We start from the raw sequence: 16,776 nt of genomic DNA on the forward strand, positions 1-16,776 counted from the left end.
TGTGTGGATCATCACCAATAGTGGCAAGTTCTTGGTGGTATGGGGATACCAAGTCATCTTGTCTGCCTCCTGAGGAATCTGTATATCGACCAAGTAGCAACAGTAAGAACAGACCACGGAACAATGGACTGGTTTAAGATTGGGAAAGGAGTATGGCAGGGTTGTATACCCTCACCCTACCTATTCAACCTGTACGCAGAACACATCATGCGACGTGCTGGGCTTGATGAAGCCAAGGCTGGAGTTAAAATCACTGGAAGAAACGTTAACAGTCTCCGATATGCAGATGATACCACTTTGATGGCTGAAAGCGAGGAGGTGGTGAGGAACCTAATGATGAAGGTGAAAGAAGACAGTGCAAAAGCTGGGTTGCAGTTCAGCCTCAAAACCCCCAAGATTATGGCAACCAGCTTGATTGATAACTGGCAAATAGAGAGAGAAAATGTGGAAGCAGTGACAGACTTTGTCTTTCTAGGCGCAGAGATTACTGCAGACGCTGACTGCAACCAGGAAATCAGAAGACAGTTACTTCTTGGGAGGAGAGCAATGACAAATCTTGATAAAATAGTTATGAGCAGAGACATCACACTGACAATAACGGTCTGCATAGTTAAAGCAATGGTATTCCCCGTAGTAATCTATGGCTGTGACAGCTAGGGATGGCGGAGAATTCCGCCACAGATTTCAGTGAGGCCGAATGCACTGGCATTTGGCCCCCCAAAACCCGTGGTGGAACGGCCCCCCTGCCCCCCCCACAGAATCCTCCTCGGGACGAAGCTTTCCTGGGGCGGATGTTCTGGTGGTGGCGACTCCGGCTCTGGTGGTGGCTCTGGCGGCGGCAGCTGGTCTCTCAGCCGGCTGCTGTGGACGCAAATGGTGGCCACTGTAGCAGCTGCCATTTGCGTCCTGCCAGGCTGCCGTGATAGGCTACGTAAATATTTACATAGCCTATCACAGCAAAGGCAGCCACTAGGGATGTCAGAGAATTTCTCCATGAATCTCGGGGAGGCCGAATACCAACGCATTCAGCCCCCCAAAATTGGTGGAGAAATGGTCTGCCACCCCCCTGGGATGGGACTTACCTTGTGCGAATGTCCCTGGCGGCGGCGGCTCCCGGCGGCAGTTCGGCGGCAGTGGCTGCGGCGGCCGGTCTTCCGACCGGCTGCCGCCGCCACCATTTTCCAAGTAAAAAAGAAAAGAAAAAGTGATAGGCTACATAAAGATTTACGTAGCCTATCACGGCTAGATTTTTAAAAAACATTGTGATAGGCTACATAAATGTTACATAGCCTATTATGGCTGACTTTGAAAAAAAAAAAAGCGTGTATACAAATGGTGGTGCCCATGGGGGCCACCATTTGCGTTCCTTATTTTGGCACGTGTAGTCTACCTAAACATTTACGTAGACTACGGCGAAAATAAGGGCAACGCTATCCCCCCCCACGGATGCCATGAATCGAAACGGTAAGTGGCTTTTGTACATCCCTAAGAAAATATAATTCTATACATATTTTTATAATACATTTTTAATCCCTGAACATACAACTTGCATGTCAGGGATGAAGCTTTAGATGAGCTATTTCCGTAACATCCCACTTTTTGGGGAGGGGCATCATTGAGAAAGGGTTCCATCAACTGAGACTTCAACTGAAGCATGAAGTGATAAAAGAGATACGTTATGCTATCTAGACTTCATTTATCCATTTATTATTTTTACCCAGTCAGGTATTTGGTAGAAATGATTAGATGTGTACACTTATTGCACACAAAAATGTATTCTATTCATAAAATATCTTTACATTCTATTTCAGTTCACTTGTGGAGCATTTCTCCCAGCTTGGGGTGAAAAATCACTCTCCCATCCTTTGTACCGTATGGCCCCAAATGAAGCTCAGCAGTACACTGGGATTGTCCAGTTGCTTGCGCATTTCAAATGGACATGGATTGGGCTCTTTACTATGGATAATATTCATGGAGAAGGGCGTTTGCAAAAATTACTGCCAATGCTGTCCCAGGGGGGCATCTGTGTTGCCTTCATAGAAAAAATGCCAGCATTCCAAAAACATGCTGGAAAGACAGGGTTGTTGCATGGGGAATTGGAATACAATTCAGCCTTCATGGAAACGAAAGCCAATGTATTTTTTGCTGATAATGCAAGTATATTAGTAATTAAAATAAGCTCATTTCTTCAGAGGGCAGTGCTGGATTCACCTATAACTAAGGTATGGATTATGACAACATCTTGGGATTTCACATCAAGCACCAGTCTAAGGGGCCATGATATACAATCCCTCCATGGCATGCTATCCTTTGCGGTTCACTCAAAGGAACCGCTAGGATTCAGGCAATTTCTTCAGAGCGTAAATCCTTCCTGGGCAAAACAAGATGGATTCATCCATGAATTTTGGGAGAAGGTTTTCAAGTGTTCATTGAAAAAATCAAATGAGGGTGAGGTGATAAATCAAGGCTGCAGTGGGGAGGAGGACCTGGAGAGCCTCCCTGGAATTTTCTTTGAGATGAGTATGACTGTTCACAGCTACAGTGTTTACACTGCTGTCTATGCTGTGGCGCATGCTCTACATTCCATGCATGAATCCAGATCCAAACACAGGTCATGGGTGGCTGGAAGAAAGCTGGAGCCCTTGAATCTGCTGGCATGGCAGGTATTTTCATGCAAAAGCTCATCTCTTTCTATGTTTGGATTGGGTGGTGGCTGTGGGAAATGGAAGCTGATACCAGTGCCATCAAAATCCATATAAAACTTTTTCAGCTTCATTAGGTCCACTCTACATTAATTAATTAATTTCATTAAGTTTATTTCTATCATTTCTATACCACGCAATAGCCGAAGCTCTCTGGGCAGTTCACAAAAATTCCTGCGCTGCACTAGCCTATTACGGGAAAGAAAACGGATGTATATAGCAGTTATAGCTAGCATATTGTATGCCACTTGTGGCCGTAAAGCCCTGTCTTTGACCTAACTGAAGCCGTTTACAGCTGTATTTAGGTGAAAATCAGTGCTTTAAGGCCGCAAGTGGCGTACAACAATACACCATTTGTGTCTGCATTTTTCCCAGCAATAGGCTAATGGCAGCTGCCATTAGCCTATTGCCTTGTTAGGGAGCGGAAGAGCTGCTCTGCACACTGTCACTGCCCCAGATATGGAGCAGCTCCAGAGGATTTTGAGGGGCCCTGAGTGGCACAGATGACTCCTCTAGAGAACCTTCCCTGACCAGAAAGTGTGGGGTTCGTACATCACTACAATCCACCCACTTCATTTCCTTTGACAGGGGCTCACAAAGATTGATCACTGAGCATTATCTTAGGGTCCAGGCAGGCACATATGGAAGAGGGACTCCTTCACATAACCTGGCCCGAAGTCTTTAAGGGCTTTGAATGTCAATACCAGCACTGTGAATTGGGTGGGCCTGGAAATGGACTGGCAGCCAGTGCAGCTGGAAAAGTACTGGAGTAATGTGATCTCATTGGCTAGTTCCTGCTAAAAGTCTTGCTGCCCTATTTTGGACTAGCTGAAGTTTCTGGACCATTTTCAAAGGCAGCCCCACGTATAACACATTGAAGTAATCCAGATGAGAGATTACCAGAGCATGGAGAAGTGTAGCTAGGCTTTTGCTGTCCAGATAAGGGTGTAGTTACCACAAATTGCTTCCCACTTCTCAATGGAGTATTGCTTGAAGTCATGAGCCCTATTCAGGTATTCATGTTACCATGTTCAATCAGTGAACAAGGAGAGGGAACGCTCCAGCCCCACCCCTCTCTGCTGTCAAATCTGTCACTCTGTGTACATGGAGGGTGATGGTCTGAAGAGGAGCGACTCCTGCATCCTTGAGTTCTTAAACATGGTCCTTAATGGGGTCTCCATGGATCCAGGAAGCTCTTCTCTTCCAACTGTCACTCTCCACACGTACAGGGCAATGGATGTGGCAACAGAGCAGGGTGGGGCTGGAGCGCACTCTCTCCTCATGTGTTGAGTAAACATGGTAACAAGAATGCCTGAATGGGGCCATGATACTTGAGTTATTTGGGTTAAATTAGGGTTAATTACTATCAATTTGCTCGTTGTCTCCATATTCTTTTCCATAGACCCCTGATCAGTAACTTAGTTTTCTCAAGGGTCACATTAAGAAGGGGTGTACAAATTACTTGCTCCATTCCACTGGGGCCATTCTCGGGGGGGGGGAGGAGGTGATGCATCCCTCCCTCCCGGAATCCTCCCCGGCCAGCTCCGCTTAGCGGGGAGCCCCCGGACCCACCGGCTGGGGTTGCCCGCAGCTGGACTTCCATCTGCTTCTGGGCTGCGGCCGCAAATGGCGGCTGCTGTAGCAGCCGCCATTTGTGTTCCTGCGGTAGCCGTGATAGGCTACATATATATTTATGTAGCCTATCATGGCAAAAGGCAGGAACGCAAATGGTGGCCGCTATGCCATTGGTGTCCCTGCAGTAGCAGTGATAGGCTATGTAAATATATACGTAGCCGATCACGGCTACTGCAGGGACGCAAATGGCATAGCGGCCGCCATTTGTGTTCCTGCCTTTTGCCGTGATAGGCTACATAAATACCTACGTAGCCTATCACAGCTAAATTAGACTGGAAATGGCATCCACAGACCAGGGGAGCCATTTGCAGGACAGCGGACGGCCGACAAAAGTAGGCTCCGTCCCGGGTAAATTTCACAGGGTGGCGGGGGGGATTGCTTCATTTCGCCACAGACTCTGTGGGGCTGGATTCTAAAGAATCCGGCCTCACTGGAGTCCATGGCGGAATTCTCTAACGTCCCTAACATTAAGACAGGATGGGGGTGTGATGACTCAATACCTAATTAACCAAATTGTTCTGTCACAAATTTCTGTTTCCACCTTGTTTGCAATTGGGGACAGACAACTCTTCTTGGGAGACAGACTTTGCATCCCTCCAGCCACAGAACTCTCAGGGAAAGCCTTTAGAGGGCTAGACCCAGACAAATGTGAAATACTCTCAACAAACCTAGTATAGGTACTTGTCAATGTGATCGTGAAAATACTTTGCTGTCCCATTGTATCTTTTCCTCTTTGAATTTAGCTCCATCCTTTTCTAAGGGGCATCTCATTCAACAACAGTGCAGGAGAGACAATACAGTTTGATGAAAATGGAGAAGGAATCACAGGATTTGATGTTACCAACTGGGTAATTTTCCCAAATCAGTCTTTTCTGAGAGTTCAAGTTGGAAGTTTCACTCCACAGGCTCCTCATGGAAAGCAGTTAACAATCGAAGATAAAAGCATTGTGTGGCCTAGGATGTTTAACCAGGTGAGACAGAAAGAAGCTAAAATTTTTTAGATGAAAAATTGTAGATGGCCAATTCAATTCATATGAGTCTGATTTAGCATAAACTATTTTTTTGTTAGTTCGTTTAAAAATATTTTTTTAACATCTGTCATATACAACATCCAGGTGGCATACAACAATAAAAACCAATATCTAAATATTATAGGGCCACAGTTGTGGCCCTATGTTAAGGGTGAGTTGGGTGAATTTCATTCCATCAGTATAACCAGAAATCAGCGGGGATTACGTTCTATATATCTTATACTGAGAAAATGTCTCAATGGACTGATCTGAAACCTCAAAAGAAGGCCTTCTTAGAAGTGATGCCTACCCTCCAGAACACTCTCCCCCATGTACTTCAGGAAGAAGAAAACCGGACGTGGTTAATAGCCTCCTGAAAATGTACCTGTTTACTGAAGCTTCCCCTGGCTTGTTATTAATAATCATCATACTGGTCCATTACATTCTTTTTTAAATACTTTTGTTATACTTCTTGTAATTGTTTAATAACAGTATATTTCTAACTGTGATTTTAATATGTGAACTCCTTAGAGACTTTGTTACATAAAGTGGCATATAAGTATTATTAACAAACAAACTCATAGGAAATCCACCCCATTTAAAACACCATGGTTCTTTTTACCTGCAAATGAATCCACAACTATCAGACTATATCTTCCTTAGTCCTAACCTTTCTCCACTGATATTTCTGATTAGGTGCTGCCCATTTCCCTGTGTAATGGCAACTGCCATCCTGGTTACAGCAGGAAAAAGAAGGAAGGGGAGCCATTTTGCTGTTATGATTGTGTTCCCTGTCCACGAGGGAAGGTTTCTTATCAAAAGGGTAAGAGGCATAGTCTTCACAGCTGTCAAGTGCACTACGTATCGTACTATGTCAAGCAAAACTAATTTAATCAAAATTAGCATGGACCCTGATCTGGAGGGAGTAGGAATATGTTACTGATCCTTGAATATCAGGCTATAGCTAGAGACTTTGTTATAGAAGAACATAAATCTCCTTTTCACATACAGGCCTAGTGATGCTTGGTTATTCCTTTCAGCACTCAAAACACTGGATGTGTGGTTTGATTTAGTTAATAATATGCTTCATGTGCAAATGAAAGAAGAAAGATATACGTAGGTAGCTACCAATAAAGAATGCATTGCCATGTCATCTCATCTCATAAAAATGATGCGTGATAGCTCTATGGCTGACTCTATGTTAGTCATGTAATTAAATATCTCTCCATACCCCAAAAGAAAGAAATTACTGCATACAGAAAGGTAGATGCCACGGAGAAGGATTCTGGTGTTTATGCACATGTTATTATATTCTTAAGTCCCATGAGGTTGTGTGTGTGTGTGTGTGTGTGTGTGTGTTTGTGTTTTTTAAGCATTCCATGTTCAATGGTGATCAGAGCTTGGGTTGTTCTAACTTTTATAAAATGGGAATAATTTCACCAATCTCTCTGAAACTTTCAGATGCCAGAAAGAAGTGTTCATTTTACATATCCTGAAAATATCAGGAATATTGGTGAAGGTTTGAAGGAGAAAGATAAGTTTAAAGACAAAAAGTGAAAAAAGCCCCTCCATTTGTCAAAAATGACTTTTAGGGCTCCTTCACATGGTTCTTTTATCCTGCTATTGAGAGTGCTTACTCACAGAAGTTTGTGGGTCCTTTTCATGATGTTGTTAACCTCTAGTGCACATCCAGAGGAATTTCCTGGTTATTTCTCTCCAAAAAGACTTGGAACAAATAAACCATCTTTTAAAATTGGATTGTTACACTATTAAAACAGACACTAGATGGAGCTGTTTCATTGTGTTCAATGGAAACTTGAAAATAGGGATGTCAGAGAATTCCGCGATGGATCTCGGTGAGGCCGAGTGCCAGTGCATTTGGCCCCCCAAAATCTGTCATGGAATGAAACCCCCACCCCCCCCACAAAAGGCACGTGGAACGAAGTCCCCGCCGCTCCCACCCCACGAAAGGCGTGCGAAACGGAGCACTTACCTGCTCCCGTCCGCGCTGCTTTGCGAATGGCGGCCGTCCTGCGGCTTCCATTCACTTCGTCTTTATAGCTGTGATAGGCTATGTAAATACTTATGTAGCCTATCACGGCTAACGCAGGGATGCCATTTGCATCCCTGCAGAGGCCGTGATAGGCTACATAAGTATTTATGTAGCCTATCATGTCAGGGGGGAAAAAACCCCAGCGTACGCAAATGGAGGCAGCTACCGCCATTTGCCTACGCTGGGGTTTTTCCCCCTGCTGTGATAGGCTACGTAAATATTTATGTAGCCTATCACGGCTCAATACAGGGACACAAATGGTGGCAGCTATGACAGCCGCCATTTGCATCCCTGCAGGGCTGCCCAGCAGCTGGATGTCCGGCTGCGGGTGGCCGGAGCCGGCTGGCAGCTCTGTGGCTTGGCCACGGAGTGGATCCGGCTGGGCAGGATTCCGGGGGGGAGGACCGGATCGCCTCCCCCCCACCGTGGCTTGCCCGCCGCGGAGCCAGGTAGGTGTTTTGTACATCCCTACTTGAAAATAAAATGCTTCCCTTCTCAGCAGTCATGTGGTCACTGTCTGGGAGGATGTGATACATGTGGAAAGGCTCCAGACTAGGAGGGCTGCCGGGATTTTCTTTAGTGTAGGGATGTCAGAGAATTCTGCCATGGACTGAAATGGGATCGAATTCCCTTCAGGCCATGCCATGGAATCCTCTGCGGAATGGCACCACGAGGTCCTGCGGAGCCAGAAGTCATGCAGCTTTTTTTCTGTTGTCTGCAAAGAGTGCAAAATTTTTGTAAATAGAAACACAGCGTAGTATATTCCAATAATAAATACGTAAGTTTTTTTTAAAAAATGAATTGTGCTCACTGCCTTGTTTGTGGGTTTTCTTTTTAAATTGAAATCCTCCATCCCCACTCCCATAATGCCTCCTCACTCTAAAAATTTACTCCCCTCCCCTTTGCAAAAGTAAACGTACAGTTGCAGGGCAGTTTTGAACTGCGTGGCTCTTAACAGCAAGGAAACAACAACTGTACTTTTACATAGAGGTGTACGAACCCCACTCACCATTCTGGGTGGTGGCGTCTGCTGGGGGGGAGACGATTCCTCCCTCTCCCCAGAATCCTGCCTGGCTGGCTATGCTCCGTGGCGAGTTCACGGAGCCGCCAGCTGGGCCCATCTGCAGCCGGACTGCTGTCCACTGCCGGGCTGCTGCGGCCGCAAATGGCCCTACGTTGGGCCATGATAGGCTACGCATATATTTATGTAGCCTTTCACAGCAAAGAGCAGGGATGCAAATGGCATAGCAGCTGCCATTGCATCCCTGCTCTTTGCGTTTTTGGCTTGGCTAGGAACACGCTATCAGGTTTCTCGATCTCTTCAGCACACATGCTCAGGCAGTCCAACACCAGACACTAAAATCAGTGAGATTTCTTTATTGGGACTCTCACAGCAAAAGCTTAATGGTTACACTCTTCAGAAATCATATAGTTGATGGCCAGTAGCATATGTAAGTTCAGAACAGTCCAAAGCTAAACACTATTACCATGACTGAGATCTTCAGCGTGGTTACTCCATTTCATTTTGCCTTGGGACCGTCTTCTGGCATGCTTTCCGCTCTAACAGGGGTCTAGCCCGTGCCCTGGGTGCTGATTCTTCACCTTTACTCCATTCCTCATCTTCATCTTCTGGGCCTACATCTTCAGTTTCCACTTCCTAGGGATTTCATCCCAATCGGGCTGGGTGATGATGTTGCTCACTCTTTGGGCAATTCTTCCAAGCTCGGCATATCAGCCTAATGGCCACTTCTTCAGCCTTATGCTCCCACACCTCGTTGGAGGCCAGGCTGTCTTGCAACGTTTCTCTGGTTAACAGCCTCAGAGCTTGTTCTTTTCCCAGCTCGTCCTTGAGCTGTTCTGCTTTCTCTCTCCACTCGAACTCTTTCTGCCCGACAGTTTGCAGTGCTGTCAGCAAAAGCCATGCCAGAGTTCCTGCACTCTGCGCCTCCTCAGCTGACCACTTTCCCAGTTGTAGAGGTTCCAACGCAGTTTCCAGAGCCACTGGCATGCAGTCCTTCTGGACCTCTGGGCATGCACCCGGTCTGCTCAGGACTGCCAATTGCTTTGCGACCAGACCCCACAGCTCCAACTGTGGACAGCCCGGGAGTCGGTTTTGCACGCCAACAACTGCATCCTCCTTCCCTGTGAATCTGAACATATCAGTTCTCTTGGCACCCTGCTCACTGCGCCAATAGTATGCCCTGGCCGTGGGCTGCTAAGGTTTGGAGGTGCCAAGATAATGATAAGCCAGATCCAGGTTTGCTGACAAGGAGACTTTATTGAGTTCTTACAGCACACAGGCATACCCAATGGTTGGATCAGACAGCTTCTCTGAACACAGAGAACAATGGGTCTTATACCATACATGTTAGCAGTGAGGCAGTATGACAGCAACAAACATTAGCTGCAACTTTCCCAGCATAAACTATCAGTGCTTGGTCCGAAGGAAAACAATCAGAACTTTCCCAGTACAGACACCTGTAGCTCGGCATGAACATAGCCTCCCTTCTCAGGCACATCCTAGGCCCTGATAAGACCAGCGCTCATTAGCAGGGAATGTGCTGAGGCAGCAATATCAACCCTTGACTCATCTCACAAGCTCAGAGGCCCAGTAGCAAGGGAATTGCACTCATAATGAACCTAAAGAGATGATTATGGAACTCCAGGGCCCTCTAAAAGTACAGCTGACTTGGTTAGAGGCCTGGGGCCATTACATTCCCTCCAGCCAGAGGGAGGGGACAAGATGTGAGTGGAAAACAATACAATATTTTTGGGGAGATAGGGAATGAGATTAAGAAAGAACTGAGGTGTAACCTCTGGAAGCATTTGGGCGTTATACCTAGGAATGTCAGAGAATTTCGCTACGAATCTTGGGGAGGCCGAATGCCAGTGCATTCGGCCCCCCGAAATTGGTGGCGAAATGGTCTGCCCCCCCGCTCCCCCCGGGACGGAACTTGCCTTGGGCGAATCCTCCTGGCGGTGGCAGCTCCGGCGGCAGTTCGGCGGTGGTTTGGCGGCAGTGGCTGCAGCGGCTGGGGCGGCCAGTCTTCTAACCAGCTGCCGCCACTGCCATTTCCAGTAAAAAAACACAAAAAACCCAAAAAACATGATAGGCTACATAAAGATTTATGTAGCCTATCACGGCTAGATTTTTAAAAATTTTAGATTTTTACACAGCTGAGTAAAAAAACAAAACCAAACCGCACGTACGCAAATGGCAGTGCCCATGGGCGCCATCATTTGTGTTCCTTATTTTGGCATGTCTAGTCTACATAAACATTTACGTAGACTACGGTGAAAATAAGGGGAACGCAAATAGCGTAGCGTCTACGCTATTTGCGTTCCCCTTATTTTCGCTGTAGTCTCCGTAAATGGTTATGTAGACTAGACGTGCCAAAATAAGGAACGGCAATGCTGGCGCCCATGGGCGCCGCCATTTGCATACACGCTCTTTTTTTTACTCAGCTGTGATAGGCTACGTAAACATTTACGTAGCCTATCACGGCTGACTGCAGGGACGCAAACAGCAGCGGCTATGGCTGCTGCCATTTGCGGGCCCGGCCAGCCAGGATTCGGGGGTAGAGGGATGGAGCGCCTCCCCCCCCAGCCAGAATTTGGGGGGGGAGGGAAGGAGCACCTCCCCCCCGGCCAGAATTTCAGGGGGGAAGGACGGAGTGCCTCCACCCCCGGCCAGAATTTCGGAGAGGAGGGATGGAGCGCCTCCCCCCCGCCAGAATTTCGGGGGGAGGGATGGAGCGCCTCCCCTCCACCGCGAATAAAATTTCGTTAAAGGTAAGTGACTTTCGTACATCCCTAGGCCCTGATGAGGGACAGGCAGGTTTGCTATTACGGTGTTTTCTTCCACCTATGCTCAACATGTCTTCTTGAAAATAAACTCAAATATTACAACATGCCATAACTGTTCAAGAGACTACCTTCATAAAGAAATCAAACTCAAGGAAATCACAGCCCACAAGGCCAGCCCTACAATTGGACTCAGTAATCTGCCAGCCTCAGTTGGCAGATTGGGTGGGGTAGTAAGATGAACATTCCCTCCCCCTCCGCCCAACTGAGCTTCTGATGCCACTGCTATCCTATTTTGGAGCCGAGTCCCTGGTTGCGACCATGTTCCTGCTTGTGTTGGTGTCATCAATGGATTTTAAAAGTGGTTGTCTGCTGCTGTATCTGGCACTCTGGAGTCAAGTGGGAGCTCAGCTTTTGTAATAGGTTGCTGCTATTACTACGGCCAGAAAAGGGTAAGCTGAGTGGAAGGGTATGAATAGGGAATGGGACTGGCAGAAGCAGAAGAGGCAGGCACACAGGTGATCGACTGATGGGGGCAGCCTGGCTGGGGGCAGTCTTTGCTTGCCAACCTCATGCAGTGGCATGGCTTGGGCTGAGGTTGACTGTGCCCATGGAAATCCTCATTGGTTGGGCAAGTGTGTGTCTTATTCTGGAGCCTTTCCACGTTTATCGCATGCTCCCAGATAGTGACCACATGACTGCTGAGAAGGGAAGCATTTTATTTTCAAGTAGGGAAGTACGAAACACCTACCTGGCTCCGCGCCGGGCAAGCCGCGGTGGGGGGAGGCGATCCGATCCTCCCCCCCGGAATCCAGCTCCGGCCGCCTACAGCCGGACATCCGGCTGCTGGGCAGCCCTGCAGGGACGCAAATGGCGGCTGTCGTAGCCGCCGCCATTTGCGTCCCTGTATTGAGCCGTGATAGGCTACATAAATATTTACGTAGCCTATCACGGCAGGGGGGAAAAAACCCCAGCGTACACAAATGTGTGTGTGTGTGAGAGAGAGAGAGAGAGAGAGAGAGAGAATGGGGGAGACTTCTGGGTGATTTTGTACTGCTCAGGTGAGATCTTAAACACAGATTTCTTGCCTTACTGTTCATGCATTACCATGCTATACCACAAAGCACTGCCTTCTCTTTCATATCTGAAGCATCCTTTATTTTAAGTTTGCTTTACACGTATGGACTAAGGAGTATGTATGTGGGCAATGCTGAATAATAAGGAAATGAAGTTTGAACCATTCTACATTGTTGCTTTGAGGCCTCTGCTAGCGTAGATTTCATAACCTCTCAATCTCTCTTTTCTTTCCAGATATGGATTTCTGCACTGAATGTTCAGAAGATCATTATTCAAACATAGAGCAGATCCAATGTGTTCCCAAGGTTATAACCTACCTCTCCTATGAAGAACCTTTGGGGATCACTTTAGCTTTCTCTGCTCTTGGTCTTGCCCTGATCACAGCTTTGGTACTTCGAACCTTTGTGAAGCACCACGACACTCCCATAGTCAAAGCCAACAACCGGAGCCTCACCTACGTCCTCCTCATCTCTCTCCTTCTTTGCTTCCTCTGCTCTTTGCTGTTCATTGGAAAGCCAAAAACATTGACTTGCCTTCTCCAGCAAACAGCTTTTGGCATCATCTTCACACTTGCGCTTTCTTCTCTTCTGGCAAAGACCATCACGGTGGTTCTGGCATTCATGGCTACCAAACCAGGATCCACAATGAGGAAATGGGTAGGGAAAAAGGTGGCAAATTTGATAGTCATTTCCTGCTCCTTGATTCAAACAGGACTTTGTGTGATTTGGCTGAGTACTTTTCCTCCATTCCCAGATATGGACAGGCATTCACTGACTGGGGAAATTGTGGCAGAATGTAATGAAGGTTCTATCACCATGTTCTACTGTGTCCTGGGCTACATGTTCTTTCTGTCTATTGCCAGCTTCACAGTAGCTTTCCTAGCCAGGAAGTTACCTGACAGTTTCAATGAAGCCAAGTTCATCACCTTCAGCATGTTGGTCTTTTGCAGTGTTTGGCTCTCCTTTGTCCCAGCCTACCTGAGCACCAAAGGAAAATACATGGTGGCTGTGGAAATTTTCTCTATTTTAACCTCCAGTGCTGGCTTACTGGTTTGCATCTTTCTCCCAAAATGCTACATCCTCATGCGGAGGGCTGATCTGAACAACAGGGAGCAACTAATGAGGAGAACAAACTAAAGGAATCCAAGAATTAAAAATTATGAGAATCACTTTCCTTTTTTCTGATTTTGTAAATAATTAGGCCAAGTTATCTACAAGAACAGACAATGGTCCTACTCTATGATTGAACAGGATGCATCCTTTTGACAGATGCACAGTCAATCTAGTCAGAAGTCCTAGTGAGTGCAACAGCTCCTATTTCTAAGTAAACATCCCTTGGATTAACCAGCATATTTACTCTCTCTGCATTGATCCACCAAAAACAGCTATTATGTCTAAAATGCCAACAAAAAAATAATAAAATGAACTAAAACCAATGGTTTGTGAGAAATCGTTATTCTTCAATTTTGTGTTTTCCTTCAGTGATAACAACCATCCAAGGGTTTCTGATTACATGTACAGTGACTACACCCATGTAGAGCCATATGCACACCTTCTCTTAGGATATGGCAGTCTAGGGCAGGGCCAAGAGATATGACCCTGATCCCCTATCCTGTGATTTAAGGATGAGAATAGGGCCATATATTTACCCAATTTGGGACTGCGAATGCTGAACAACCTGCCATGTAGGGGATGCAACAGCTGGTGACATGTCAACAAGACAGAGTCCAAATGCCAAATCAGACTACCGGAGGTCAGGAGAGGTAGTGCCAACCACCAATGCACCTCCAACCCCCACATGTATGCACCAACGCATGGAGTAAGGAGAGGTGACGTTATTTATTAACCTTAATCTCCATAAAGCCTGGTTTGGCAACTTGTGCCCCCCTCCCAGATGTTGTTGGACTGCAACTCCCACCATCCCTCATCATTGGCTATGCTAGTGAGGGCTGATGGGAGTTGCCGTCCAAAATATCTGCAGGGTCACAAGTTGCCCACCCCTGCCATAAAGAGATCAAGATTGAGACTCCAGGCTGTGGTTCCAATGTGGTTCCCATTTCTGTATTCAAATGTGGTCTCACTTATTCTCACTAATCCCTCTGTCAGCCATTTGGCCCATGAACTCAAACTAATTACAGCAAGCTGATCTGACTTCATCTCTAGGCATAGAAATGTGGGTGTGGCATTGTTGTTGTTGTTGTTCAGTCGTTCAGTCGTGTCCGACTCTTCGTGACCCCATGGACCATAGCACGCCAGGCCTTCCTGTCCTGCGCTCTCTCCCGGAGCGTGCTCAAGTTCATATTCATTGCATCCGTGATGCTATCTAGCCATCTCATCCTCTGCCGTCCCCTTCTCCTTTTGCCTTCCGTCTTTCCCAGCATCAGGGTCTTTTCCAGGGAGTTTTCTCTTCGCATTAGGTGGCCAAAATATTGGAGCTTCAGCTTCAGTATCTGTCCTTCCAATGAGCACTCAGGGTTGATTTCCTTTAGGATGGACTGATTTGACCTCCTTGCAGTCCAGGGGACTCGTAAGAGTCTTCTCCAGCACCACAGTTCGAAAGCATCAATTCTTCGGCGCTCAGCCTTCCTTATAGTCCAGCTCTCACAGCCATACATTACTACTGGGAAAACCATAGCTTTGATTAGACGGACCTTTGTCGGCAAGGTGATGTCTCTGCTTCTTACTATGCTGTCTAGGTTTGCCATAGCTTTCCTCCCAAGGAGCAAGCGTCTTTTAATTTCATGGCTACAGTCACCATCTGCGGTGATCTTGGAGCCCAAGAAAGTAAAATCTGTCACTGCTTCCATTTCTTCCCGTTCTATATGCCAGGAAGTGATAGGGCCAGATGCCATGATCTTCGTTTTTTTAATGTTGAGTTTCAAACCAGCTTTTGCACTCTCCTCTTTCACCCTCAACAAGAGGCTCTTGAGATCCTCTTCGCTTTCTGCCATTAGGGTGGTATCGTCTGTGTATCGGAGGTTGTTGATAATTCTCCCGGCAATCTTAATTCTGACCTCTGATTCATCCAATCCGGCATTTCTCATGATGTACTCTGCATATAAGTTAAATAAGCAGGGTGACAATATGCATACTGCTTCTTATTTCAAGGAAAAAACTGTTTCGAGCCCTGGTAAGATCTCTGGTGAAAACAGCCACTTTTTCCAGGCGTTCTGCTGTGCTTGCATTTTCCGTGCATGGGGGCTATTTTCCTCCCCTGTAATTATCAGCATGTCCTTGAGTAATTTTTCTGCCAGTGAAGTGCCAAAGGAATATCTGGAGGCCATTAGAAAAATAAGTAACGGAGACTAAAAATAGTCATCAGAGCCTTTTCTAGTGCTAGAAACCTTGCACAAGGGCAGGAGCAGACAGGGTTCTGTCACTCTGATGGAGTGCATGTTTGCTCCCATTGATTTATTGTCCTGTGATTTGTATGAAAGGGAACAAATTGTGAGTAACTTCAGCAATCAGCACCTCAAGCCCACCGATTTCTCCGAAGAGCGCTCCACTTCTGGATTTTGCATGAAAAGTAACCTCAGTGTACAGGTTCAGCAAAGTCCCAAACAGCCACAAAGGAATCTTGAGGTGCAAGAAGGAGTAAGTGCAAAGAACTGTAGAGGGAAAAGATAGACTGTGATGCAGACATCGGCTGACGAGACAAGCTACAAACAACTTATCAACAGCATAAGCTGACATTCAATGGAATTAAATGCTGTTGAAGGAAACGGAAAAAAGTGTACGTGGAAAGGAAGCTTCATCCTCCAACAGATGGTGCCATTGGTGTTGTTTCCGTTATATTGCTTGCAAGACACATTCTATTTTAAACAACGTTAAGACCTATTCCATAATCTACAGCATAAAAGATCCTGTCCTGATTTCCCATGAATTCTATCAGCTGGGAAATGTTGCCATTGGAGTGATTGCTTCTCAATTCTTTTTCCTTCACCTCCCTTCTAATTTCAGAGAACAACCCCCTCAGATTAGCACCAAAGAAGTAGGGATGTCAGAGAACTTCGCCACGAATCTTGGGGAGGTTGAATGCTAGTGCATTCAGCCCCCCGAAATTGGTGGCGAAACGGTCTGCCCCCCCCGCCCCCCCGGGACGGGACTTACCTTGGGCGAATCCTTCTGGCAGCGGCGGTGGTGCGGCGGCGGTGCGGCGGCGACAGCCGGTCTTCTGACTGGCTGCCGCCGCCTCCATTTCCAGTAAAAAACCAACAACAACAAAAAACGTGATAGGCTACATAAAGATTTACGTAGCCTATCACGGCTAGATTTTTAAAAAATACTGTGATAGGCTACATAAATGTTTACATAGCCTATCACAGCTGAGTAAAACAAAAAACTAAAAACCGCGTGTACGCAACTAGCGGCGCCCATGGGCGCCGCCATTTGCGTTCCTTATTTTGGCACGTCTAGTCTACGTAAACATTTACGTAGACTATGGCGAAAATAAGGGGAATGCAAATAGCCCAGAGTTTCCCCAGAGTTTCCCCAGA

At 46.6% G+C, this 16,776-nt stretch overlaps 1 protein-coding gene across 1 annotated transcript in view; it reads left to right on the forward strand.

Annotated features, from left to right (window-relative positions):
- LOC146341730 (vomeronasal type-2 receptor 26-like) overlaps positions 1–13,684 on the forward strand; it is a 28,444-nt gene extending 14,760 nt beyond the window's left edge. Inside the window, exons 3-5 of the mRNA XM_084807632.1 lie at positions 5,204–5,308; positions 6,044–6,170; positions 12,516–13,684. Of these exons, the coding sequence (XP_084663758.1) occupies positions 5,204–5,308; positions 6,044–6,170; positions 12,516–13,417 (1,134 nt within the window). The 3' untranslated portion in view covers positions 13,418–13,684. The remainder of the gene's footprint in view (positions 1–5,203; positions 5,309–6,043; positions 6,171–12,515) is intronic.
- The last annotated feature ends 3,092 nt before the right edge of the window (positions 13,685–16,776 follow it).

The sequence above is a fragment of the Heloderma suspectum genome, chromosome 6, assembly GCF_057233095.1.
Source record: "Heloderma suspectum isolate Gila_16-S chromosome 6, 16-S_ref, whole genome shotgun sequence".
Lineage (NCBI taxonomy): Eukaryota > Metazoa > Chordata > Lepidosauria > Squamata > Helodermatidae > Heloderma > Heloderma suspectum.